We start from the raw sequence: 25,504 nt of genomic DNA, 5'->3' as shown, positions 1-25,504 counted from the left end.
ATCTAAAGAATCCTGCATTACTAAAAATAGACGAAAAGAACGACAAATTTCATAAAAAACGACATATTTCGCCGTCCACAACCCCGACCGAAAGTGACTATACCAACCCTAGAGATTCATTCCTCTTTGTTTATCACGGGATTTAACTGCATGTGGTTTAAAAAAAACGACAAATTACGCAAGCGTGTTACAATGCAGGATTCTTTACAGGAACAGACTGTATGGTGACTTCAGTTAACAAAACTTTACTCCATAACTCGAACAAATTTGTATCCCCGTGAGTGTTCGAGTTATGGAGACTCCACTGTAGTATAAACGAAAGAATGAGACCAGTAGAGTTTTCATGCGTTTTCATTTTCCCTCTCTTAGCGTCCGAATACAACCAGTTTTCGTGAGAAGTTAAGTTTCTTTGCCACAAAAATATATTTTTCTTTCAATGTTTTTCTCGTTTGTAGAATCTACGAATCAAGAATTATATAGATGGAGATTATGTAGCAGACGAAGCGCGCATCACAGGTCAGTTGCAGCTCTTTTGCAAGTAAATTCTTACCAAATTCTTAGGAAATTGGACAAAAATATTTTCAAAAACATTTGTAGGCTTAATACTGAAAGGGTTAAAAAGTAGAACTTAAGAAAAAATAACAACTGTCTTCTCAAATTCCACCCGACCATCTTGTACCAGAAAGTACGTGGACTCTTTTTTCACAATTTCTCGCTACTCTTTTACGCTATGTTGAAAAAGTAAAGATCGTTGGAAAGATATTATTGAGAATATGTTTTCATCTTCATTTTACTAGTTTTTCAAAAAATTTTACGTTATTTCCTTTTAAAATATTTTGCCAACAGTTTAAAGATCCGCTTTTTAATACACAATTCTTAATTGGGTGCTGAAAAAAATGTTTCAAAAAAGAAGAGTCGGCATAGTTTTGATACAGCTTTTTTATGATGGATGCACAACCTCGTCCCCGTGTATCCCAGGCTTTATTTATGTTACTTATGGACGCCAGAGAATACCCTGGTGTTGGAACTGCTCAAAACAATAAGTCATAAAAAATCTGACGTTACAAAGTTAAACTGCAATGCAACGGCTTTTTTTGTTGTTTTTTTGGTGTTTTTCAAGATTTTTATTGTTTTCTTCCTTGCCATTTTCTAATTTTTGGGGTAACTTATGTATTTTAGTCATAACTAATATATTCAGTATTATGTTTGGTTTCAAACCCAGGAACAAATGCAACGGCTTCAAAATCCAGGAACAAATGAAATCTGACGTTTTGTTTTTGAATTACGTAATCTTACGCGTTCGAAAACCAGACAATGCCAGGGTATTATCTAGCGCTATCAGTAAGCATCAAAAGCTGATAATACGCAGGGAACGAGGTTGATGGATGCATTGAATTTTCATTGGATACCATGCACTATAATTTCTTGTTTTTTTAACAGAACTTCTAACTGATTGGGCGAATTTGAGGGAGAAAAAATCCAAAGAATCCAAAGAGGCTATCAGGTAACGAAATTACCGGGGTTTTTTTTCGAGCAGTATTTTTTCTAGATTGTCCTACTAAGTGCAACTAACTGATATCTCTAAGTGAAACATTTCTGAAAGAAGTCATGTCGTGCTAAGATAAATTTTCCTGGAAGCCCGAAAGAATTCAATGAATCACAAAAGAAATATAAAAAGCTTCACTTCAAATTGAGATTTTGCTACATTAAAAGTGACTTCATATCATTATTTTGGAATTGAATTTTATTTAAGGGAGCTGTATGCCAGAGTGAAAAAGTTGTGAAATGACCGGAACCAATGAGATTGCTTATGAAACAATTTGATGATCAGTCAGGAGCATTGAGTTTAAAGCGAGACAGGGCAAGAAGAAGCGAAGGATTGAGATTTGCGACTCATTTGGATTGATTCTATTCTTGTTTTCATCAAGTTTCTTGTTTTCACCTGGCATATTTTTTGAAATCTAGAAAAAACATGTGTGAAAGCCACGTTGGTCATACTTTTCAACTCTAGTCCCTTTAGAGTTAAACTCAATGATCAGTAGACCTTAATATGATATTGAAAGTACCCTTGTAGGTAATTATACCTTTTTATTTGTTTATTTGTTTCTTTCGTGTGTTTTTTTAATTTTTTTACAGTTTTTACTTTCTGGTATGTCTCAAAATGAATTTCGTCGGGGACTTTGTTAATTTGTCATAAACATATCAAGTGAAGAATGCTAAAAACATTGGGTGCGTTTACACATCCCTCTCTCGTTTGCCATGTCATAATTGATTGCAACGGGAAGCTTTTTGAGTTTGATTGTCTTTCTTTTATTTTGTTTAGTCTTCCGTACACAGGATCGTTTCCCCTCAATCCCGTGTCCAAAATTCTTTCGAGTGAAAAATATTTAAAAAAGGAAAACTTTCAAAACTATCCCTTTATAACTTTTGGATCCTTACCGGGACTAAAAAGGATAAAACAAAGGAAAATTTTGGGAATTTTGCGAGCTTTAGCGGGACAAATTTGACCAATTTTCGATTTTTCAGGGGGTAGAAAGTTGAAATTTTCTCATTTTTCCGACCCTTAGTGGGACTGAAATTTGATTTTCTGATTTTTCCGACCTTTAGCGGGACTTTAGAAATTCAAAAAAGGTACCCTCCATTTGCCTAAGTACCCCCCATTTGCCTAAGTACCCCCCACCTAGAATGATAAATTTGAATTATGGTATGCAAAATGCCAGGGATGTGTAAACGAGTCTCATCTAAAATTTATTTGGTGCGATAACATGTGCCCTGAATACATTTTTACGCCAAATTTGTTGTGTTAGAGCTAAGAAGTACATTTTATTACAAGTATGAATTTTATTTTATTTAATTTTTAGATAACACTTTTTATATTTAATATTTTTGGTTACATTGCTGAAAAGATAGACGCGGCCGAATAGAAGGCAAAAGCAACAAATCTAGACTTATTTTCTTGTATTACGTTTTTACATAAAAAACACCTAACATTTTTGAAGGCTTCGGATGTTCCTAACTTTTTGAGTTTTAAGCTAAATAACCTTCTGGTTTGTTCTTATAAAGAAACGTGTATTTTGAAACGAAAACCTTCAGGAGGAATATTTTGAATTTTGAAAAAAACACCTAACATTTTTGAAGGCTTCGGATGTTCCTAACTTTTTGAGTTTTAAGCTAAATAACCTTCTGGTTTGTTCTTATAAAGAAATGTGTATTTTGAAAGGAAAACCTTCAGGAGGAATATTTTGAGGTCCCATGGAAATTCCAATTCAATTTTACAAATCGGAAATAAAGGTGAAAAATGAAGACGAAAGAAAGTGAAGATTTTTCTACTTGACTAAAAATTATGAATTTATACTTTTTTTAAAGTGTGATCTTCGCTGATTTCAATTATGTTTCAGATTTTTTATATCTTTTTTCGATAAAAAGCCCTTCAAAGTAGACTAAAGATTGGCCTTTTTTTTTCAAAATTTCTGGTCAATTAGAAAAAAATCCTCTTTTTTTTTAGTTTCAAAAATTTTCAAAGATTTCGAAGTATTAGAATCATCCATCTAAGATGAAATTTTCAACGATGTATTACTTTAACGAGCTATTTTTTTGGGTTTTTTGGTTGAAAAAAATAGACTTTACAGTGCAGACTGACATCGTTCCTTGGTTGTCAGCAATTATGTACTCTTAAAATATATATAATTGGTATTTTTGGCATTAGAAGGATCAGAAAAAAGGAATTTAAATGACAGGGTTTCTGTTGTTTCTGTATAAATAAAAAGGGCCTAAATGATTTTACAGTTAAAAATATCCTTTTATAAACCCAAACCAGCGTTGAGTACAATCAATCAGCCAGTGGATTTGCATGAATGTTGACATTATTGATGTAAACTTTATCATGAGGACGAAAGTTCTTTTCGTTTACCGGCAATTTCTCCAAATCGTCCAAAACGTCAAAACCATCGATCACTCTGGAAAGAAAGGAAATAAGATCTGAATTAACTTCTTCGACATCTTGGATATACATCATTAAATTTTTCACTCGATTAACTTTTTAACCCTTGAAAAGAATACATAGAGAACTAAGTCCCAGTAGTTTTTAAGTTCTTTAATGTCATCAGGAAGGGTAGCCTAGATTTTAGGTTCCAAGAAAGCTGTAAGACCTGTAAGACCATTCATTTCACTTTCAACTACTCTACAACGAAAGGAATTCCTTTTTCTCATTTTGATCTTACATTGGTTTTTGAAAGATTTTACTTTCTGATTCATTGAGTTTTGATTTAAATAGCTCTGTGGTAAGGATTGAATTTCTCGTTGACGATACCCCCTTCTCGCAGACCCACTGGGACCCCTTTCCACTGAAAATATTGGCCAAAATATCGCTCAGTGGAAAATTATTCTCTAATTTTTGTCCCCGCTAAAAATAATTAGATAAGCAAATCCTGAGTACAAAATATTGTGCTATTTTTTCTACCCCCACTGAAATTTCTGGCTCGAAAACAATGGATTTCAAATCCCGAGCCATAAAAAAATAGGAATATCAATCCCCATCGATTTTTGGTCCGTTGTTTTTACTCCCACTGGCTAAAAAAATCCTAGCGGGTCTGTGAGAAGAGGTGTGGTTAATACGAGTGACGATAATACTTTTAAAATATTTCAATATGGAAAAAGTTTTCTTTAGGACTAAGGATATAGTTGGTTCTTACTTGCCAAAGATAGTATACTTCATATCAAGGTGCGGTTGCTTGGCATACGTAAAAAAAAACTGACTTGCATTGGTGTTTGGACCACTGTTTGCCATCGAAAGGATGCCACGTGCGTTGTGCTAGAATCAAAGGATTATTTGAATTACAACAGCTGACAAATAACGTTCAATCAACGTTAGCTGGACGTTCTTTTTGCAATAAAAGCTTTTTTAGTACCCTGACACCTAGTTTTAGAGATAGGAATAATAGTAAGGGCAGAATCACTGATAAGACAAAATATTATTTTCCTCTCTGGTCGCTAAGCAAAGAAATATAGTTTACATAAGCGATTTCGACCTTTCTACTATTCCTATCTCTAAAGAAGGGTGTCTGGATTAGAAGAGTGATGTCGATATTAAACCAAGTTAAAGTATCCTGCTGATCTATGCACTTGAAGGACATCCTACTATTTGCTTGCACAATATTTTTAAACAAAAGAAAGAAATAAGTCTTCTCCCTTTGTAGCGCCGCGCTCTGCTTTTTGGAGAGCATAGAGGGGCGCCTCCTTTCTACATACTAACAAAAAATATTTTAGGTTGAGAAGAAAAGAAACATACAGCACCTGGCCCCGAGAATGTAGTAAACCTCGAGAATGTAGGTTTCTCATCTTTTAACATTGTAGCCCTAACGATAGTTCAACTTCATAGAAAGTTGTTTCAGAGAATACTGTTACATATTACTCATCAATTTGAGCTTAAATTAATTTTTAGATATGAGACATTTCTAAAATAAATCCTCTCTGAATCGCAATCTATTGGAACTAAGTTGTGATGATAGGGCATTTTCTTACTATTAATGAACAAAGGAAATGGGCAAAAAATAGTCCATTTCAAAATTTATTGTTCTAAGTTAGATATTTTGACGAAAATGTTCGACCTACTTTTTGGGGTTAGGGGCCGTCCACATAGTACGTACGCACTAAAATGTCGAAAATCGGATACCCCCTCCCCCCTGTACGCAAGCGTACGCAAATGGTTATACCCCCTGGTAAGTACGTACTTTCATCCACACCCCCCTCGGTTGAAGAAAATTTCGAATTCAAATCGTTTGGTTCGGACCTTTATCTCATACATGAAACTCAATGTTTATTAAGAAACTTTTTCTTTTCCTTGATGCGTATAAGAAGCGTAAAAAACAAGCAAATGAAAAAATTTTCTCTGCGTACGTACATTTCCCTTTGACCCCTCCCCTCCCCCCGTACGCAAGCATACGCTTTTGAGAAGACTCCCCCCTTAGTGCGTACGTACTATGTGGACGGCCCCTTAGCTGACCTTCAATTTTAGGGTCTTCATAACCCGACATAAAAAAGTTTGTCAAATTATGTAAATGTAACGAGAGATGATTGATGTTGACATTTTGAGCTTTTACGACGAGTCACAGACCCGCTGGCACCCAAGCACAATCAGAAAATTTGCTTAGCTTTTGAACAATAGAATTTCTATTTCCATTGGGACTTTAGTAGAAATTTTAAAATAATTCAGTGTTCAAAGTTTCGTTGAAAACATTAAATGTTTTTTTAAATGCAAATCTACATCTTTCAGGTTTGATTCAAATTTCACCTACATTCTCGGGGTTAGGTGCTGTAAGCAACAAAATGAAATTGATATAAAAAACGGTGTATATGTAAACCAAATAATGTTTACCTTTAAATGAGGCACAATTTCATCTTCAAATTTTCCTCCCCAAATGCTCTTTCCACCTTTGCCTGATCCTGAAAACATGGAGGTATGAGGAAAAACAGGAGTAGAATTTGTCGGTAATTGGTCGTTGAAGTCTTTGGATTTTTTTAATTAAATGTATCAAAAGAAATTCGGAGGCTCGTCCGTCGAAATAAAACTTTTTATTAGAACTCAAGTTTACTCTGAACATTCTAACTATCGGAATTGTAGATATTTCTAGCCTTCTAATATACGAAATTAGGCGAAATTAAATAAAACTTAGTCAGAAAATGGAAAGTTCTTTATAAACACATGCGATTTCAGACTCAACTGTTAGACAAAAATTTGCTGGTAAACTTTGGAGGAAAGTATCAAGCAATAGAGTCCACTTTGAAGAAAGCATTGATCATTTTGTGTTTGATGAAAGATTGAAAGGTTTACATGAGTTTACAGGCCTTTTTTAGTCCAAATATTTTCCTACACCTATGTCAGTAACAATGAATCTCATTTGATTCAATTTCTAACACCTAAACGAGGCAATAAGATTTCACCAATGGACAAAAGAGCTCATCAAAAATACACGATGTATGAGATTATGAGCATGCAAACCTCGTAACTTTTTTAATTGTAGGGCGAGAATGGTTATAAAATTCAAATTTCGAAAATGTTGGTTGGCAGGCAGTAACATTTTAATAAATTGAGTACTTTAAATCTATCCTAAAAATTCAAAGGCTCTTCAAAAATGTTCTCGAACCTTGCAGCTTTGGATTTAGTTACTCTCTTAACAACATTACTACGTATTACAAGTGGTGATTAGCAACAACAACAAACCTGAAGGATCACCTGTCTGGACCATGAAGCCTTTAATGTTTCTGAAAACAAAAAATGAATGGAAAATCTTAATACTTGTTAAGGTATCAAACAACAATTTTGCCAGTGTTGACAGTTTTTGAGGTGGATTCGTGGATGAAAAGCAGATTTGTACCTAGACTAGAGCCAACTTCTGGCTGAACTTGCTTTTAGATAATTTTTGATGACGCTGAGTCCAGTGAAGTAGACTATAGAAGCATTTGACGAGGTTGCCATTTTTAAAAAAATGTTTAAAATCCAAATAACAAAAAAGCTACTTGAAGTTGAAAAATATAATTAAGAATGAGAAATAAACATCAATAACAGGTTTTGAATCCCCTATTTTCAAATAAAAACATTGCTTCATTATTTTTTTTATCTAGCAAAAACAACGAAAATCTGGCGGACTGTATCTATCAAAAAGCTTCAAGTGGACCCCGTGCTAGTTTGTACCACCCTTTTTAGCACCGTGAAAACTACACAACGTGAGACTACTTCTTATGTATGAATAGTTTTCTAAGCACATTTGGAATGGAGTAAAAGTTTCTTCATTTCGAATCCCAAAGAATTACTTCTTCCCCTTCGAAACTTTTGATTCAAGGGCCTTCATTTTTTTCTTTGTCTTTATCATATAAATTTATTTCCAGAAAATAAGAAGATAATTTCTTCATGTTACAAATTTATTCAAAAAAAAGTTGCGTCATATAAATTTTTATTTCCAATTGAAACAAGAAAACTCGTGTGAGTTAGCAATCATAACCACTATCTGAGTGGACGCCAAACGGATTATTTTCACCAAAAGAAAAAGCCCCACATTCTTCTCAAAAAGTAAACGACGAAGAGGAAGATAAACGCCAACAAAATCAACGATACACCTTGCTGACTAAACAATCGAAACTTCCATTTACTATAACTTATTCTAGTGTACTTCTTTTCGTCAGTGTTCTGATGTTCCAGATAAAAATCTTTTGTCAACCCATCAATTTTCCAAATATGTTCTTCGCGACGTCCGAAGTTTCTGTTCTTAACACGCGCATATTCCAGAAACTTTGTTTCATCAGAAGAATGCAGTACAATACAAGACACGTGATCTTCGAAAAGGTTGATCAGCTTCCAGTGGATTTTCCCGAAAAATGACTCATTCATGTCACATTTCTCGTACTCAGTGGTAATTTCAGCATTTTGTTTTGTTGTATCGAATTCCTCCTTAAAAAACCAGTAGAATCCTGATTGGTATTCCTTATTGAGTAACATCCGACTTGAAATATCTTTGTAATATTCCGCATAATTGTCGTAGATTCGTTTCTTGTTGTCGTAATGTTGAAACTCGATGAACCTTTGAACGCCTTCTTTCAGCCTCATTTCCATGGTGACCATTCCATTACGAGGCTGCCAAAATTTGAACCCATTTAAATAATTGAGAAATCTCTCCAACCAAGGTAGCTGTTCTAGCCTTTTTTCCAACTCTTTATGTTTTCTCCCCAGCAAAATAATCTTTTTTTGTAAACCATCAACATCTTTGCGTAAGTGTTCAGTTGTATTTGCTTCTTTGAGTGCAACACGCCCCTCAATTCTTCGATCAAAATTGTTGTTGCTCATTTTTCTGGATCGTTTAAGAATTGTCAATGCAGAATTGGATTTACATATACTCCAAAAACGAAGTTGTGTCTAGTAGAGTCTTGTTTCGTTTTCGAATTTTGGCTCTCTCGACTTCTCTTAAGAATTTAAATCACTGGAAAATCGAAGTATGGTATCAAGTTTCCTTCTTATTGGTATCAAATGCTCTTGTCCGCATAGGTCTTTTGCCTGTATGACGTACTAAACTAAAAGACAGTCACTTTTTAGTAGTGTAAACAGCGACAATTGATCAAGTTCTTTCGTTTTTGATTGAATTATCATCATTATTACGGCGGAAAGAAATTTCGGCAAATTTGGCGAACTGCCTCAAAAATTCGCCAAAATTTCTTCCCGCCAAAATTAAATTTCTTTCACATAGTCTCTATTTATCCTAAAAACCCCTTTTTCCATCCTTTTTAAGCTTAAATACTAAAAATAAAAAATGGATCGTTCGCCAAAATTAATTCTCGCTAAATTTAAAAATTTTATTAAATCGCCAAAACAAATTCCCCCAAAATTGGCGAATGGGTTCATTCGGAATGTGCAAATAATAAAAATACTCCACTGGTCAGGATCCTGGACGACAAAATTGAAAAAAATTGACTTAGTGTCATGAATTTGTATTTTTAAAATTAAGACTGTTATGTAGGAAACAAAGGAAACAATTCGTCTTAAAATTATCTAAATAATAGAAATTTAAAGGACAAATTTTCTTTTGCTAACTGAAGTTTAAGAAATAATTAATGACCGTAAATGTAAACGACGAAGAGGAAGAGGAAGATAAACGCCAACAAAATCAACGATACACCTTGCTGACTAAACCATCGAAACTTCCACGTGCAGTACATTATTCTCGTATATTTCTGTTGGACATCGTGTCCACTTTCAATGCAATATTCCTCGTTCACACAATCGAGCTTCCACAAGTGTTTCTCATCTCCTTGTTGATTATGGATGTTTTCAACTCGCTTTAATTCAAGGTATTTTCTTCTGTCCGTCGGGTGCAACAGTACATATATCTTGTGATCCTCAATCAAGTTTATTATCTTCCAAAATAATTTCCCAAGAAACACTCCATTCATTTGTCTTTTTTCAAGCCACTCACTTTCAATTTCAGCGTTTTTCTGTTTTGTATTAAATGCCTCTTTTTTGAACCAATAGATCCCGGAATAGTAATATTTATTCGACATCATCCGACTTGAAATATCTTCATAATATTCCGCATAATTGTCATAGATTCGTTTCTTGTTGTCGTAATGTTGAAACTCGATGAACCTTTGAACGCCTTCTTTCAGCCTCATTTCCATGCTGATCATTCCATTACGAGGCTGCCAAAATTTGAACCAATTCAAATAATTGAGAAATCTCTCCAACCAAGGTAGATGTTCTAGCCTTTTTTCCAACTCTTTATGTTTTCTTTCTAACTGTTGAATTCTCTTCAGCAAATCTGTCTGTTCAGAAGTTGTATGAGCTCCTGAACCTTCGATTCTCCGATCCGAGTCTTCGTTGCTCATTTTCAAATGGTTTTGAGTTTGTAAGACTCAATGTATTAAGAGAAAGAAAAACTCTTCCAAAGGCCTTGTCTCGTTTCAGTTTCGTTGTAGCTTCTTAATTCAAAGAGCATGCAAATACCACCGAAAGACTTCAAACAAAATACAGTCTCATGTTTCACTTTGTTTGATCAAAGAGATAGAAAATAGGGCATACCGGATAAGTGGGATGGGGGAACCTGGGAACCTAAAGTAGGAACCTAAATGAACACATGAAAAGTGGGATGGGGGAACCTAAGTGGGAACCTAAATGAACACCTGAAAAGTGGGATGGGGGAACCTAAGTGGGAACCTAAATGAACACCTGAAAAGTGGGATGGGGGAAACCTAAGTGGGAACCTAAATGAACACCTGAAAAGTGGGATGGGGGAACCTAAGTGGGAACCTAAATGAACACCTGAAAAGTGGGATGGGGGAACCTAAGTGGGAACCTAAATGAAAACCGGAAAAGTGGGATGGGGAACCTGGGGGAACCTAAATGAACACCGGAAAAGTGGGATGGGGGAACCTAAAGTGGGAACCTAATTTTTTATTTTTTTTATTTTTTTTTTTTATAGCAATATATTTCGCACGTCTATTGACCTCCTATGAAACAGAACTTTTGATTTTACATTTTATAAAGTTTTTTCTCCCTTTCTTTTATCAAACGCTCTTTGGAGACTTGTAAGGATGGTGCTTCAACAATATCTTCTTCTAGATCATTCCAAGGTGTCACAATTCTGTAAAAAAGAGAGTTGCTTTGGTAGCCTCTCATACCGTCATTAGCAAAGTTCCTTTGAAGCTCGTAATCATGCTGACGTCGTGGTCGTGTTCGAGGAGTAAATTTCTCTGATCTTATAGACTCGTCATAAATGTGGAGGTTCTTGAAAACTTCCACCATATCACCAACTTGCCGCCTGGTCTTTAGGCTAGGTACATTGATGAGTCGTAGCCGATCTTCGTATGAGTAGTTTCTATAGCAACTAACTAGCCTTGTAGCTCTTCGTTGGACGCCCTCGATTGCATTGATATGTTTTATTAGCCTTGGAGACCATACTACATGTGCATATTCCAAATGGGGTCGGACAAATGCAATGAAAAGCGTTCGAAACATATCTGGTGAGAGAAATTCGAAGCTCCTGCTAATCAAGCCAACGATAGAGTTAGCTTTCTTGATTTTACTGAATATATGGGCTTCAAAGGTCAGGTCACTATCGATTATCACTCCTAGATCTTTTTCTTGGTCAACATGTTCTAGAACAGATCCTGATAGGGATGGACATATTTGATGTTCCAAAATTTACCCAGTGTTAAAACATGACACTTGTTCGGATGAAATTCTAAAAGCCGGACTGGCTTTGACCAAATTTTAAACCCTTAGAGTGCACTTATTCTCATTTTTGCTCATCTCCACCCTTACAGTGTACTTTGGGAAGCTTGGAAAAAAGGGCCGCACGTACGGTAGGTTGTTTACCTTGAGTGCCCCCCCCCGTGGATCTATGCTTATGTGTATTGAAACGTGGCAAGCCGTGCAATATGTTCTATTTTACTATCAAACATTTTTAATTAATGAAGTGTATTCACACGCTGTACTGTTTGGTTGGTACAGAAAGAAAAACGAGCTAGAATCCGTTAAATGCTAAGCGACCCCAGCCCTGACCCGAAAATTGGAGCTGCTAATAAAAAACAATGTGTATTGCAAAAACTAGATCGTAAATAATGTTTTACTAGATTCTGTATTCAAGCAAATTAGATCCGTGCAAAAGAAAGAAGAGGCTCTAAGTTATCCATCGAGCTATGAACGAACTTCTAATTCCTTCTAGATTTGAAGATATGACGGTTTAAAGTTTAAAGTTTAAAGTCAATTAAGTCAATTTACTAAAAAGAACCTTTCAAAAAGATGCACTATAAAACTGCTGATAAATAAACATGCTTTTTTGAGCTAATTGAATAAATAAATTCCCTTTGTTTTATTTTCAACATTATTGTTTGCGAACCGTAATGTAAAAAGTAAATAACTGGTGTTCTTATTATGATAAAAGGTTTTTTCTTTCCTTGCATATAATATCTTTCTTATCTTTATGTATTTGTTTTAAAGAAAAATAATAATAATAACAAATTAGGTTCCCACTTTAGGTTCCCGGGTTCCCCCATCCCACTTTTCAGGTAAAAATATGGGCACATCTTTTCAAAATTTTCAAAATTTGAAAAGTAAACACAAATCGCCATTTTCAATAGACCTATTTATTTAAACATAAAGGAATTCTTCTTAAACTACGATAAGACTTGCTATCGAGCAAGTCTTATTTTTCGCTTATGTATTTGTTTTTAAAGAAAAATATTTCAATTCTATTAATAATTAAACAACTTAGGTTCCCACTTAGGTTCCCCCATCCCACTTTTCCGGTGTTCATTTAGGTTCCCACTTAGGTTCCCCCATCCCACTTTTCAGGTGTTCATTTAGGTTCCCACTTTAGGTTCCCAGGTTCCCCCATCCCACTTATCCGGTATGCCAGAAAATAGAGGAGGTTGCACGTTTCTCTTTCTATTATACTATGTTAGTTATGATCATGAATAATTAATGAGGGAAGAAAAAAAGAGGGAAAAGTTTACGGAACCGACTAAATTGAGACAATCGGTGTTTCATTCAAAAAGATACTATCGACGCCGTAAAAAGGTGTTTGAAAACGAAAGTAGAACGAGCAGAGAGACAAATCAAAAAAATGGCTACTGTTTTCTTTGACAGCTCGAGTCTTTTGGAAATTTATTCTTAGATATTAGCTCTCTTGAAATATACTGTTCACTTTCTCACGTTCTAAAGAAAGGTTTACTTCAATGAGAGTCTATATAGCTGCAAATAAGGTAAGCTAAGTATAGGGAGAAATCTAGCACCAGTTGTCCATTTTAGCTTTTTTATGAGCTAAAAAATGTATATTTTTCTACAAAAATCATAATATATTTTAATCATATAATAAACTATCATCAAAAGATAAATATCTACTAACAAATGTATTGAGATTGATAATTTTAGATCAGTTTGGACTGGTTTGGAGAGAAAAGAGAAGATATGCAGATATAAGATGATCAAAAACTTTAAGAGATTATAAACTTCAAATTTTTCATCTCATGTCACAGACTGTCACAAGTGTGAAGGTAAGAGGTATCCTTTCTGTCTGTATGTATGTGTATTTACTTTTTCTGATTAATTAATTTTTGTTTGAAACTTCACAAAAAACATTTGGAAATCCAAATCAAATCCAGCTAAAATCTAACAAAACAATTGAATAACAATAATTTAACAATAGAAAAATCAGAACGACCATAAGTTGGGGTTGAGGTTGGCTGACTAAGACGACCACCCAAAGTGTAAAATCCAGGATATTCGACAAGCAGCTCTTGCATCAATGAAGTGAATGTCTTGACTAAAGATGAAAAGTGAAAAAAGTCTGAATTAAAGATTAAAAGACGGAGAAAGTGTTGGTTTTCTATTTTGAAAAAAAAAACTCCAGAACATGCAAAGCCAGGAGCACTCACAGAAACATTGATTGCTTAAAAATTAACATTGTACTATTTCAAACTAAAAAAACTTTGAATGCAAAATCATTACAAACCTGTAGTTTGCTCAAGTGAGTTACGGCATGTCCAAAGAAAAAGTGGACCAGTTCCACTCACTTTCAAAATGTCAAACATAGCTGGAAAGAAGCGCCATATGATGTAGATCAACGTGATGGGTGTTAGAAAAATTTAAGTTGAGGCTATACGAAGTTATAGCCCAAAAACCTGTATTATGACGTCATAAACATTACATAACATTACGTCATAAAACTAAAAATTTGAATATCTCGTGAACTAAAAGTCATATAAACGTCAAATTTTGACCACAAATAAATATTGATGTATGAAAATTTCTAAGTTAAAAATCTTTTGAAAAAAATGATGACGTCATTTTTTATAGCCAAAAATCGAAAATGACTTAAAAATGCTGACGTCATCATTTTTCAGGAGATTTTGAAAATTTTGCTTCTAGAGAATTACGATATATTTGTTCTGTCAAAATTTCATATTGATATCATTAATAGTTTATGAGTTTTTTAAATTTTAAGTTTCGTGACGTAATGTTACGTAATGTCTATGACGTCATAATACAGGTTTTTGGGCTATAACTACTTATAGCCTCAAGTTGAATTTTTCTAACACCCATCACGTTGATCTACATCATATGGCGCTTCTTTCCAGCTATGTTTGACATTTTGAAAGTGAGTGGAACTGGTTCACTTTTACCTTGGACATGCCGTAACTCACTTGAGTGCAGCCCTTCAACAGTTTGAATAGCCAGGTACAGTCTCCTTTTTTCTTTCCTCTTTAGCAAGCCAGGTGTGGAAAGTGCCTCTGTTTTCCCACCTTTCAAAAATGTATTCGTCAGCCACTAAAATGATAAAAATTTATAATTTGGTCACAACACACAAGTAAACTGTCAACATTATCTCTTATCAAATAAAAAATGCTCCTTTAAAATCATGAGATTTCATTTCACATATTGTATAATATGGAGTAGAATTATCTGGATAATAGTAACACCTAACCCTCCCCTTAAAGGGAACTAGCAGGTGGTGAGAATACCTACAAAAACTAATCCCATTGAAGAATATAGGATAAAAATGACGAAACGTTTGTCTTTTGTTTTTATGTACTGTCTAGAAAAATTATTTAAAATTTCTGTTTATATCAAGCTAGTCATCAAACTAAAATCAGACTAAGAACAAGCAGACTTGTAGCTATAGAATAAATTATTTCAATGTCATGGACAACAACTGAATACATCATATCATGGGATTTTTATTGTCATAAAAAGCCAGGATTTTTATTGTCATAAAAAGCCATTTTATTTCAGACAGACCTAATTCTCAGACTTCACCTAGCATGGTCAAAAATAAGAAGGAAAAATATAAAAAATGATAACTGTTGTATAATTGTATGCTTAGTAACATAAGCAAAATTTTTGAGTTAATATGGAAGTTACCTGAGCTGCAAGTTTAAATGTCATCCTATTTAGTTGATGTGTTCTCATCTTAATTTGATCATGTAAAGCCCTGAGATTATGGTATTCTCGAACTCCCAGAGTTGTACCACACGGATCCAACTGATCGAGTGTTTGTCCAGCTAAAAGGAAAGGAGACCTTACAATTTCAATCATTTTTTTGAATTTCAACACCTGGTAGTGATAATACTATTTCAAACAAATCATCATTAATAATATCGAAGGTATATATCCTCTGGAAATAATAGACAAACCATTGATTCTCATTTGACTCTCATTTGAGAGTTTTCAAAATTGTTTTGTACTCACAAATGAAATAGAGCTTTCTATCCAAAGCACATCAGATTAATACTGAAGAAATGGACTTTATCTTCCTTATTCTTTGAGTTTCTAAAATGAACGGTTTGTACAATGCTCCATCAGATACCAAACACCTGACCTTCAAACTCAATATAATTCCAACACTTTAACAGCTCCCAGACTACAGGAAATATAATTCATCACTTGAAGCAGATGCAGTAGTAGGGAAAAAACAAAAACAAAAGTAAATCCAGTGTAGATACCTCGTAAGTAGTACAATAAAAGCTAAAACACGTGAGGCCGATTGTCTTGCTTGTTGGCCCTCCTCATAACATTGCCTTTCCAACTTACAGATTTCCTCATTTATTTCACCCAATAACAAAATATAAAGTCTTCAGCATCAATAATTAGACAAGCCACACGGTCTCTTTAATATCGTGAAATTTTCTCTCCATCAACAAAATTTGCGAAACCACCAGTATCAATACCTGGTGTTGCTTTAACACGCTGAGTTGAGTTATGCTTGACTTTCTATTTCTTCCTACTTTTTCAGCTTGGGTGCTTCTGGGTGCCTTTCAACGCTGATTCAAACTTCGTACAAACAACTCTACACTTTTCACAGATTTTCTCAGGATGAAAATTAACAGAATCATTAATATAACATCAACTCTCAAAGCATTGAAAGCATCAAAAGAAGTTGCCTCTTTAAGTTTTCTACGGTCTTACTTTTTATGATGAATTGGCTTATTATGCACCGGTCGCATAATAATCTACACTACGTTTTTACTAAGCCAAACCAAAGGGTAGGTTTGTTCGATGAAATTCAAATTCTTTCAAGAAGAAGAAGACTTCCATCTCTTCCTTCAGTAATAAAAAAAACAAATCAAGAAGCAAACTTTTCGAAATTCACTGCCAGAGTGAAAGACAACAAGAACCTGAACCTAGTCAGTCGAGTTGAAGACATGAAAAATGGGCTGAACTCAAAGAGCCAGACCACAGTGAAAAGAGCCAGACCACACTAGAAACTTCAGATATACATACCTCAAGGCATCCTCTACCAAGGAAAATTATTCCCTATTTGAGAAAAAATGTCCATCTTTTCGATTTCGAGTGATTTCCATCAGTAGGTGCTGTTAGCTACTCAACAAGACAGGCCATCTTTCTTCGATGATAATTTCACTGTATCCTTGGTCAAAACGTAAACAAATCATTTGATTGGTTGAAATAAATATATCCAAAAGCATTTGAGATGTTTTAAACAATGTAGTACTTGCTGTAGACGTTGTTTTAGTCATAACTCAAATAGACATAACAAAAATAACAGCAGAAAAATCACCGCTTCGACCCGCCATGTTTGCTTCCTTCTCGATTGGCGGCATAACTCAGCTCGCGTCAAAGGCGATTTTTCTTTGTTGCAAAACAAAGGAAATTGAATAGAAAACAAGAGTCGCCCGGCTTTAAAACAGTTGCGTGCAACCTCCTCTATTTTCTATCTCTTTGGTTTGATTCAATTACACACTCAAGAGACACACTTCTCCGCAGGACCTTTTCTTGACAACATTAATCAAAAAACGAATGTTGACTGTCAAATTAGATCTCTATGTTGGATAATGATCAGAAACCTAGACGCGTACTTAATTTTTAATTACACGCTTTTTTTATATAAGAATGGTGTATATCCATTTCATCATGGATATTCATCCATTTCATCATGGATATTCTTAACTTTTTTGGGAAAATCATCCTAAAATATTCTTACAGCATTCTTATTCTTAAGTTAGGATCCTAATTCAGACTAGATTCAACATTTAGTACATACGTCTCAAGCATAAAATGGCATTTTTGTGAAAGGAGCGAGCCTTACTTTGGGATAATTGACAATTTATAATTGAAAATGCTCTAAAAATGACATTCTTAGCTTGAGTAGCAAAATTCCATGATGGTGATATTCTTAGTATTATTCTTAATTTTTTTGGCCATTTTCATCATGGACATTCTTATAAAGTATTATTATAAAAAAAGCGCGTGATCTGTGTAATAAGTGCCGAGAGGAAGGAGATCCAGGGAAATTACCATCCATGTCGATCAGTAGGGATTCTGAGATTTACACGCTCCCTTGAAAACACAAGAGATGAAAGAGCGCCTACCTGTGAAAGGAGCAACCATTATAATATCCACTTGCACATAACGCCAAAAAGTTCTGAAAATAAAAGAGTAATTTGACTCTCACCCAAAATTCATTCATTCATGATTTTTTTTCAAACATAATACAATTTAAATATCCATTTGCTTCAAGTGCAAACTAATCCTTTGTTTTGTTCGCCACATTTCAACGAATGCTTCATTGTTATTATTGAGTATACCGTTGAAAAGATAATTCAGAGCACTATAATTTCTAGGGAAAAATTTCTTTTGAAAATTAAAATATCGCATCATCTTTTCAACAGCGGTATACAATAGACCTTATCGGAGTTTTTGATTTTTCTAATAAAGCGACGCATTGTGGGATTGTTTCGGGAGTATAACAATGGAATTCCCTCGAGGAATTCCTAAGAAATTTCTGTTGTAATACTCCCGAAACAACCCCACAATGCATTGCCTTTTTAGAAAAATTTAAAACTCCGATAAGGTCTATTGGTTAGATTTGCACCGGTTGGAGAATGGCAAGTAAAACAAGAATTAGTGCAGACTTAAAAGCGAATAACTTTGATACAATTAATAAACTGATTTCAAACTTTTCAAGATAAAATAAAATGGATCAGTTAAAAATTCCATAAAATTTGAGATTACATACTTCACATGTTTTTGGAGTATCCTCACAAAATAATTCGATTTTCATATCCCCATAGTCCGTTGTGATGGTCACCGCCTAAAAGAGAGACATAAAGTTTATTGGATATCTTCTTCATTTTTTTAATTCAGGACAATGTTAAAATCTTAGAATCTACTTTAGGAAATAAACTAAAATCCAACAGACAAAGGCGCGACGAAAAACTTCTAATGAGTTGTTTTGAATTAAGTTCAGTCCCAGACCTTTTAAGTAGCTCGACAAATTCTTGATTTTAGGTTGTTTGTGTAGAGGTTTAGGGGAGGAATGAAAGCGATATACGTACCATGGTGTAAAAAATTTCAAGCCAAAGTACTGAAAATATTTATCCCTTCATTTCTTCGTTAATGAAAACTATTAAAATCTCTCCAAGCCTCAATCGAATTTTCTTCAAGTTGTTTTTTCTTATTTTACAAAATATTCTTCTATGTTTTTTTTTCTCCTGAAAAAAAAAACAAGAAAATAAAAAGGAGTTATATGGACGAACGGATCAAGATGTGCTTGAGCCATTTCAGAAAATCCTTTTTTTGGTTAAGAAGACTTTGCCAAGAACAGCAAGTCAAAATTAAATATGCTCCTAAAAATATTCCCATATATCTTTCAAAATAAAAGGCCTTTGAAATCGTCTCCATATTTCCAGATCTTCGAGAGAAAAGGAATATCAAAATAAGAAGACTTTAGCTTAGACCACGGTCGACAAAGGGTCAAAAGAAATGGGAGTATCCTAGATCTATGAACAATTCTAAATACTTCCTCAAAGGGAAGAATCTGCCTTATCTCAGGATTCTCTTATCAAAAAATCCTCAGGAAATTTGTAGATTACAAATTATTGATATATGCCTAAAACAAATCATTCTAATGATTTAAAAAAATATATTATACACGTTTATTTATAAGAACATCCCAAATTTTTTAAGCCTTGGATTGTTCTTAAAATGTTCTTAAAATGTTCTTAATTTTACCATTTTGTGAATATTATTCTGCAATTTCCTGAGAAATTTGTTGTTTTAGAGTCTGCTAAGCTTTAAAATGTTCTTAACTTGTTCTTCATATTTTGAAAAATCGAAGCCGTGTGTTCTTATAAAATTTTTTCTTATAAAAAACGTGTATCATTCTATGAACAGAACAAAATTTGATAAGAATACTTGAATTACAGTAAAAGAAAAAAACGAAATAAACTTTGGTATCGAATCAACTATGATCGACATTTCTGGCTTTTATACGAATTTATGTTGGGTATAAAAAATCTACTATCAAAAAATATTCCAAATAAGAAATCTACTGTATAAAAATATATGTTCATTGCTTTTAGACATCTATCTAAACTGGTGATTGAATATATTATATGACTATTATTGTTATCGAACATTAAAACATTATTCCCAAATGCTGATGTGTAAACTAAATCTAAAACAAACAAAAAAATACGGCAAAAATTCAAAAATTCAAAATCACATAATCTAAACCAGCTTCGAGAAAACAGTGGATTGATAATACTTTGGAGAACAACAGAAGGTACCCGCGTACCAATGGAAAAAACCTGGACGTAATAATTCTTAAAAATAACGCATTAAATGTTATTTGATATGTTTGATAATATCAGAAGTACGATGATCGACCATTGTATTGCTTAAGAATCACAAGAAATCAGCAATCCCTTTCTAATGAAGAATAAAAATTGTTATGATTTTTGAAAATTAAAACTGAATGATTCGAATGATGCAATCTTAGATAATGGTAGAGAAATTTTCATGATAACAAACCAGACAAGCATCTTCGGGAACACAAATCTTGTGAAAGCTGTGGCCTAAAAGAATACAAAAGATAATAATGAAATAATCAAATCCAAAAAACGAATTCTAGTTTGGCTGAGCTAAATACCGGATGTTTTTTTAACTCAATTATCTAAGGGGTAATTTGTCAAATTTGGTCACCTAGAGTTATTGTCTAAATGCTAAAACATTACTTTTGAAAAATGGCGAAAAACGAGGGTATACTTACACCCGGTATGACGTCATCTTGACTTACGCAAGAATTAGCAACATTTAGCTTTCATTGAGCTAAATACTGGACATTTTCTACTCAAGTAGTTAAGGGGACTAGCGAGATATGTTATTCGAGTTATCGTTTAGCTTTTAGCAGACATTCTTTGGGTCATCAACTTGCATGTATAACTTATGTATATAAGGATAGCTCGGGATGTTTTAAATTTCAACTTCTGTCCGATTGAGACTCCCTTGTAGCATAAAGAATAACAGACCAAAGAAAGTACAATACCATGAGATCGACTGAGAGGTGAAATCACTTTTTTATTCCCAATGATAAGGTCATAATTTGTTTTAATATTGAACTGTCAAATGTTCGAAACTCAAGTGAACAGCAGATAAATTCAGTTATTTCATTACATTAATACTTGATCAAGAGATTCTTACCACACTGGAAAACAATGAGACCAGCAGATGCGGATGTGTAAGTGGTTTTCAAATGCAATGGTAATGTGCATACTGGACATTCACCGCTAATGATGGAGAAAATGAATTGTTCAAGAAAGCTTTAATTCAGGGCCCGTTCAGAAACTCATCTTCAAAATTCTATCTCTTGGTTCAGTGTAATCGGTGCAATTGACAATGGACCGAAAAGTAATCTCAGAAAAGGGTCAGAGGAAGTCCATAAAAGCGTAGTTCCGTGCGATGAGATTATAAAAAAAAGTGGAATGGGTGAGATGTATGAATTGATTTCCAAAAACTTTAAAAGCGAATGACAAAGTTTCGTACGTGTTCTAGAATCGAAATACAAAAGCATCTTACTTTGAGATATCTATACTGCGACCCCAAACGGCTTCTATGAAAAATAAAAACAGCAATATATTACCGGGAAGTCGGTGAAAGTGGATTGGCATTAGGAAGATTGTCACCATAATTTGTGTTTATTGCGTTAGTAGTATGAGGAGGGTAAAGTGTGGAGTACCTGTGTCGTCCTGCACATATTCGTTAGGATACAAACTATCAATCTGATTGGCTGAAATTTCACCATCATCAAATTCTAACTTCTTTACAAGTTGAAACTGAAATCAACAAAAAACATTTTAACAACATTTTACACAAGGTAAAAGGAAAACTTAAACAAGTTTTTGAGAAAAATTAGAATAGGACTAGCATTGGAGTTACAGTACTCGTTTGTTAGCAACGATATTGGACCCTACCAAATCTGTTGGAACTACTCATAAGCACTGACCTTTATATATTCCTGGACCAAGCTATATCCGCCATCTTTGATTGGAGTTTTTTTGGAATTGGAGCCCGAGAAGAAGCAATGTTAAAAGTTAACGTCTAACGCCGCTACATCCTCAAAAGTATTTAAGGGACATAGTACACATAGTAGACATAGCACTTTCGATGCATTCACACCGTAGTAGTGCCGCCATTAGGGTACCACTTTAAAAAAACTCCAATCAAAGATTTTGCTTTGCCGGGATTGAGAAACTTGGTCCAGGGTATATAAAGGTCAGTGCCCATAAGCCATAAGTAAAACACCGTTCATACCTCGTGAGGAAGATAATTCCTTGGTTCATTCCAGACTTGCGCACTCGCTTCTTCGATCAACGAGGAAATGATTAACCTAATGAAGAAGAAAAAGAAAACATTACATTATTATTGAAAACATTCTCCATTATACTTACATTTCACTTCAATTAAGTACCTTTTGACCCTTAATTTGTTCAAAATTCAAACATTCCAGTCTCAGACTTCGTATTTTTTGTTTTTTTTAAGCCTGGCTCTCATTGAAAAAATGATGTAGCTGTCAAAATAAACAAACGTGATTGGTTCGTGAGGATAATAAAAATACAATCCAAAAAATTCATAATAGTTGGTACGAGACAATAAAAAAAATTGTTTTACTCTTCTTTGCTTTCAAGCTCCACAGCTTTCAAAAGTGAGACGAAAATTTCTCTTAGTGAGTCTGACCACGTTGAAGGAGTGCTCTCCTTCAAACAATTCAAAGTGTATCTCGAACCACAATATGCAGCGGTTAATTGAATGACCCGTTCCAAGGTCAGTGTTGGAGACCACCCATCGAGTGGGCTACAAGCATGACTCTCAGTTGATCCTTCAAAAACGTCGGAAGATTGATCGAATCGAGCGGCGAAATGGTTTAGCATGGCGGAACAGCCGTCCTCACCAAGGTCAATATTTCCTTTCAAATACAAGAAAAAAAGAAATAGAAAATTTTGGGAAATTTGACGTAAAATTCAGGCCATGTTGACTGTTTTTAGATATTTTGATCGATTTTCGTGTTATTTACGGCCATAATTGGCGTAAGTACAAAATGGACAGTTGAGGTCCGGCCGATAAGGTGAAGATTTTTTTTTTTTTTTTTTTTTTTAATATATGATTTGAGAAGCTACATTACACTTATGAACATATACTACTTACAAAAACAAACACAGAACAAATAAATAGCTCATCCCCCCGCAAGGCACTAAGTGATATCGCCAGGGGTACTAAGCTATTGAATAAAATAAAAAACTTAAAGGGAAAACCATAATGGATCTAAGGTGTCACGAAAACCGTGTCTAAATTTATGTTCATTGAGGTGACTAAATCCTACTCGAAGACGATTGAGAAGGATCACACCCTGGTTGTCACGAGCTCCAAAATCAGGAGAAGGTTTGGGCCTTAGAAACTCGAGGATTGCTTTTTTGAAGGTAGATACTGAAGGCATATCTCCTATACGACCAGCCAGAATATTCCACTGTGTTATGCAGTATGGATAAAAAGAATTCCGGAAACGCTCAATTCGAATATTAAGTTGATAAATAGGATTTCTTGTTCTTGATTACCCGGTGCCGCAAGTCTTGCTGGTAAGTAGTTACGTAAATAAGAGGGGGATAAATTGTTTAAAATTTTGTAGAAGAAGATCATTCTCCTACTAAATCGACGATCAGCAAGACTCTCGAGACCAAGTTCAGAATAAAGTTTTTCTTGAGACGTTCCACGAAAACAGCCTGTTATAGCAAGGCAGGCATTATATTGGATGGATTCAAGCTTACGAACAAAAGTCGAATTTCCAGGATGGTCGTATATAATATCCCCATCCCCATATTTACTGGAGCGGTTACCAAACTAAACGACACCATGGCGTTGGAATTGTTATCAAATCAGACCCTAATATCGATGTACTTGATATTACTCCAGCGAACCCTCGCTTAATTATAGCAGATATAAATGTATACGGTTGTTGTCTTCGTATTATAAACTGTTATGCTCCGACTGAAGAAAGTACAGTCTCAGCCAAAAATGCTTTCTATTGCCAGTTGAAAAAACAATTTCAGCCTACCGATAAAAAACGTAAAGTGATCTGCATAGGAGACTTCAATGCTACTTCATCAGCTTGTCTTTATAGTTCGTCATTGAGAGAAGGGAAAATAATCGAAAGTCTTGTTGTAAATGATAATGGGAGTAGATTTCATGATCTTGTAAACACTCAAAAAATGTCTGTATTGAATACCTGGTTCAACCATAAGTTATGTAGGAGAATTACATGGCACTCTCCCGATGGTAAAACAGAAAAAGTATATGATTTCGTTCTATCATGTTGTTGGATTAGAAAGTTCACAACAAACTGTCGTGTTTACAATTCTTATGATTTTGACACAGATCACAGGCTCGTTATAGCAAGTCTCAATACTCCAGTCACAAAAATCGTACGCTTTATTGGTAGAAAAAAGACAGTTATCAAACAGAGAATAGACTTCTCAGCTATTGACGGTGTAGCAGAATCTAACTTTCTTAATACTGTAACCGAGAACTTTTCAAATTACAATTTGGATGAATCGACCAATACTGAACTTACTGAAAAACTTGTTACCGTAATCAAAAGTAGCGCAGACACTACATTACCGAAAAAGAATCGTGTCAGACAAACTCAACCCTGGCATAATGATGAAAAACTTAAACAATTATTTCAAACGAAAGACGAATTAATGTCAAATAACAGCGATCATAAAAGTCTGGCTTCCATTCGCAAAAAGATCAGATCACGTGTCAAATATTTGAAAAATGAGCATTTTAAACAAGAAGCTGAAAAGATAAATGTCTTAGCGATCAATCGTGAAATAGAGAAACTGTTTGCGCGAGCCAAAAATCAGCAAACAACTCTCAAACCAATCAATAGCGCATGTCCAACCGAAAAAAATTTTGGATCATTTTAAAAAACATTTCAATCCGGATGATCCATCTAAAACACGAACACCTGATGAATTGACCGAGGAAAACCTCCCAGACTTTGTAGAAGAACTCTGTGCACTCTCAGACAATGATACCCCAATCATCGACACCCCTCCCTCTGCAGAAGAAATTCAGAAACACCTGAAAGAGCTCAAAGCAAATAAGGCAAGTAATGACATTGAGCCTGAACTTTTGAAAAAATTGAACAGTCATCCGATAATGACCCAAGTAGTCCATCGTATAATGACCAATCTTTGGGAAAACCTTGACCTCCCTCTATCCTGGGGAAATTCCCGTTTGAAAACATTATGGAAAGGGAAGGGATCTAAAAGTGACCCCACGAAATACAGAGGTATCAGTATTGGCTCTACCGTGTGTAAACTTACCATAAACATTATCCTTAGCAGACTTCGAAATTGGTATGAATCCCAGTTGTCTGATCATCAAAATTGATTCCGTAAAAACCGTGGAACTACCGATGGAATATACACCATCAAAAGGATACAACAAATATCTCATCGCAAAATGCAACCAATCTTTCTAATGTTCGTAGACCTATCGGCGGCCTTCGACCATATCCCTCGTAGATGGCTATTCAAATCGATACAATTGCGTTTCAGACCTAATCAACTACCAAAAATGATAAATATTCTCAACATTCTTTATGAGAAAACTTCATTGACGTGTGAGGAAAATACGTTTACGACTTCGTCAGGGGTTAGACAAGGT

General features: G+C 34.5%; 3 protein-coding genes and 1 long non-coding RNA gene across 4 annotated transcripts in view; 1 reads left to right on the top strand and 3 right to left on the bottom strand.

Annotated features, from left to right (window-relative positions):
• The window catches only part of LOC136807110 (uncharacterized), a 49,470-nt gene extending 47,040 nt beyond the window's left edge, over nucleotides 1–2,430 (top strand). The window contains exons 12-14 of the mRNA XM_067063680.1: nucleotides 456–516; nucleotides 1,441–1,504; nucleotides 1,754–2,430. Coding sequence (XP_066919781.1) covers nucleotides 456–516; nucleotides 1,441–1,504; nucleotides 1,754–1,784 — 156 coding nt within the window. The 3' untranslated portion in view covers nucleotides 1,785–2,430. The remainder of the gene's footprint in view (nucleotides 1–455; nucleotides 517–1,440; nucleotides 1,505–1,753) is intronic.
• A 1,295-nt stretch (nucleotides 2,431–3,725) lies between these two features.
• On the bottom strand, nucleotides 3,726–18,990 carry LOC136807100 (peptidyl-prolyl cis-trans isomerase-like 3). The gene is made up of 7 exons (XM_067063666.1): nucleotides 18,835–18,990; nucleotides 18,516–18,590; nucleotides 17,869–17,921; nucleotides 7,220–7,260; nucleotides 6,374–6,441; nucleotides 4,692–4,810; nucleotides 3,726–3,956 (listed from the first exon to the last, which is right to left on the bottom strand). Exons 1-7 carry the CDS (start codon nucleotides 18,835–18,837, stop codon nucleotides 3,830–3,832), a joined length of 486 nt encoding a protein of 161 aa, XP_066919767.1. The 5' UTR covers nucleotides 18,838–18,990; the 3' UTR covers nucleotides 3,726–3,829.
• LOC136807101 (uncharacterized) lies at nucleotides 14,551–17,157 on the bottom strand. Its single transcript, XR_010846645.1, has 3 exons — nucleotides 16,763–17,157; nucleotides 15,404–15,543; nucleotides 14,551–14,809 (listed from the first exon to the last, which is right to left on the bottom strand). It is a non-coding gene; the product is annotated as an uncharacterized lncRNA (long non-coding RNA).
• Nucleotides 18,991–19,735: 745 nt separating the features above from the next.
• Nucleotides 19,736–25,504, bottom strand: part of LOC136807106 (uncharacterized) — a 43,228-nt gene continuing 37,459 nt past the window's right edge. Inside the window, exons 25-30 of the mRNA XM_067063671.1 lie at nucleotides 22,448–22,742; nucleotides 22,091–22,166; nucleotides 21,516–21,612; nucleotides 21,356–21,389; nucleotides 20,981–21,066; nucleotides 19,736–20,355 (exon numbers count right to left, since the gene is read on the bottom strand). Of these exons, the coding sequence (XP_066919772.1) occupies nucleotides 20,276–20,355; nucleotides 20,981–21,066; nucleotides 21,356–21,389; nucleotides 21,516–21,612; nucleotides 22,091–22,166; nucleotides 22,448–22,742 (668 nt within the window). The 3' untranslated portion in view covers nucleotides 19,736–20,275. The remainder of the gene's footprint in view (nucleotides 20,356–20,980; nucleotides 21,067–21,355; nucleotides 21,390–21,515; nucleotides 21,613–22,090; nucleotides 22,167–22,447; nucleotides 22,743–25,504) is intronic.

The sequence above is a fragment of the Clytia hemisphaerica genome, unplaced genomic scaffold (assembly GCF_902728285.1).
Source record: "Clytia hemisphaerica strain Z4C2 unplaced genomic scaffold, Clytia hemisphaerica genome assembly, whole genome shotgun sequence".
NCBI classification, from domain to species: Eukaryota; Metazoa; Cnidaria; class Hydrozoa; order Leptothecata; family Clytiidae; genus Clytia; species Clytia hemisphaerica.
The sequence above is the reverse complement of the archived record's forward strand: the minus strand, read 5'-3'. Positions and strand labels throughout refer to the sequence as shown.

What these genes read in the sequence shown, in the direction of transcription:
- LOC136807100 (XM_067063666.1), bottom strand. An exon ending in ATACTCCAAAAACATGTGAA is followed by an intron (nt 17,922 to 18,515) that starts GTATGTAATCTC and finishes TTTTATTTTCAG; the next exon opens with AACTTTTTGGCGTTATGTGC. An exon ending in AATGGTTGCTCCTTTCACAG is followed by an intron (nt 7,261 to 17,868) that starts GTAGGCGCTCTT and finishes TTTTGTTTTCAG; the next exon opens with AAACATTAAAGGCTTCATGG.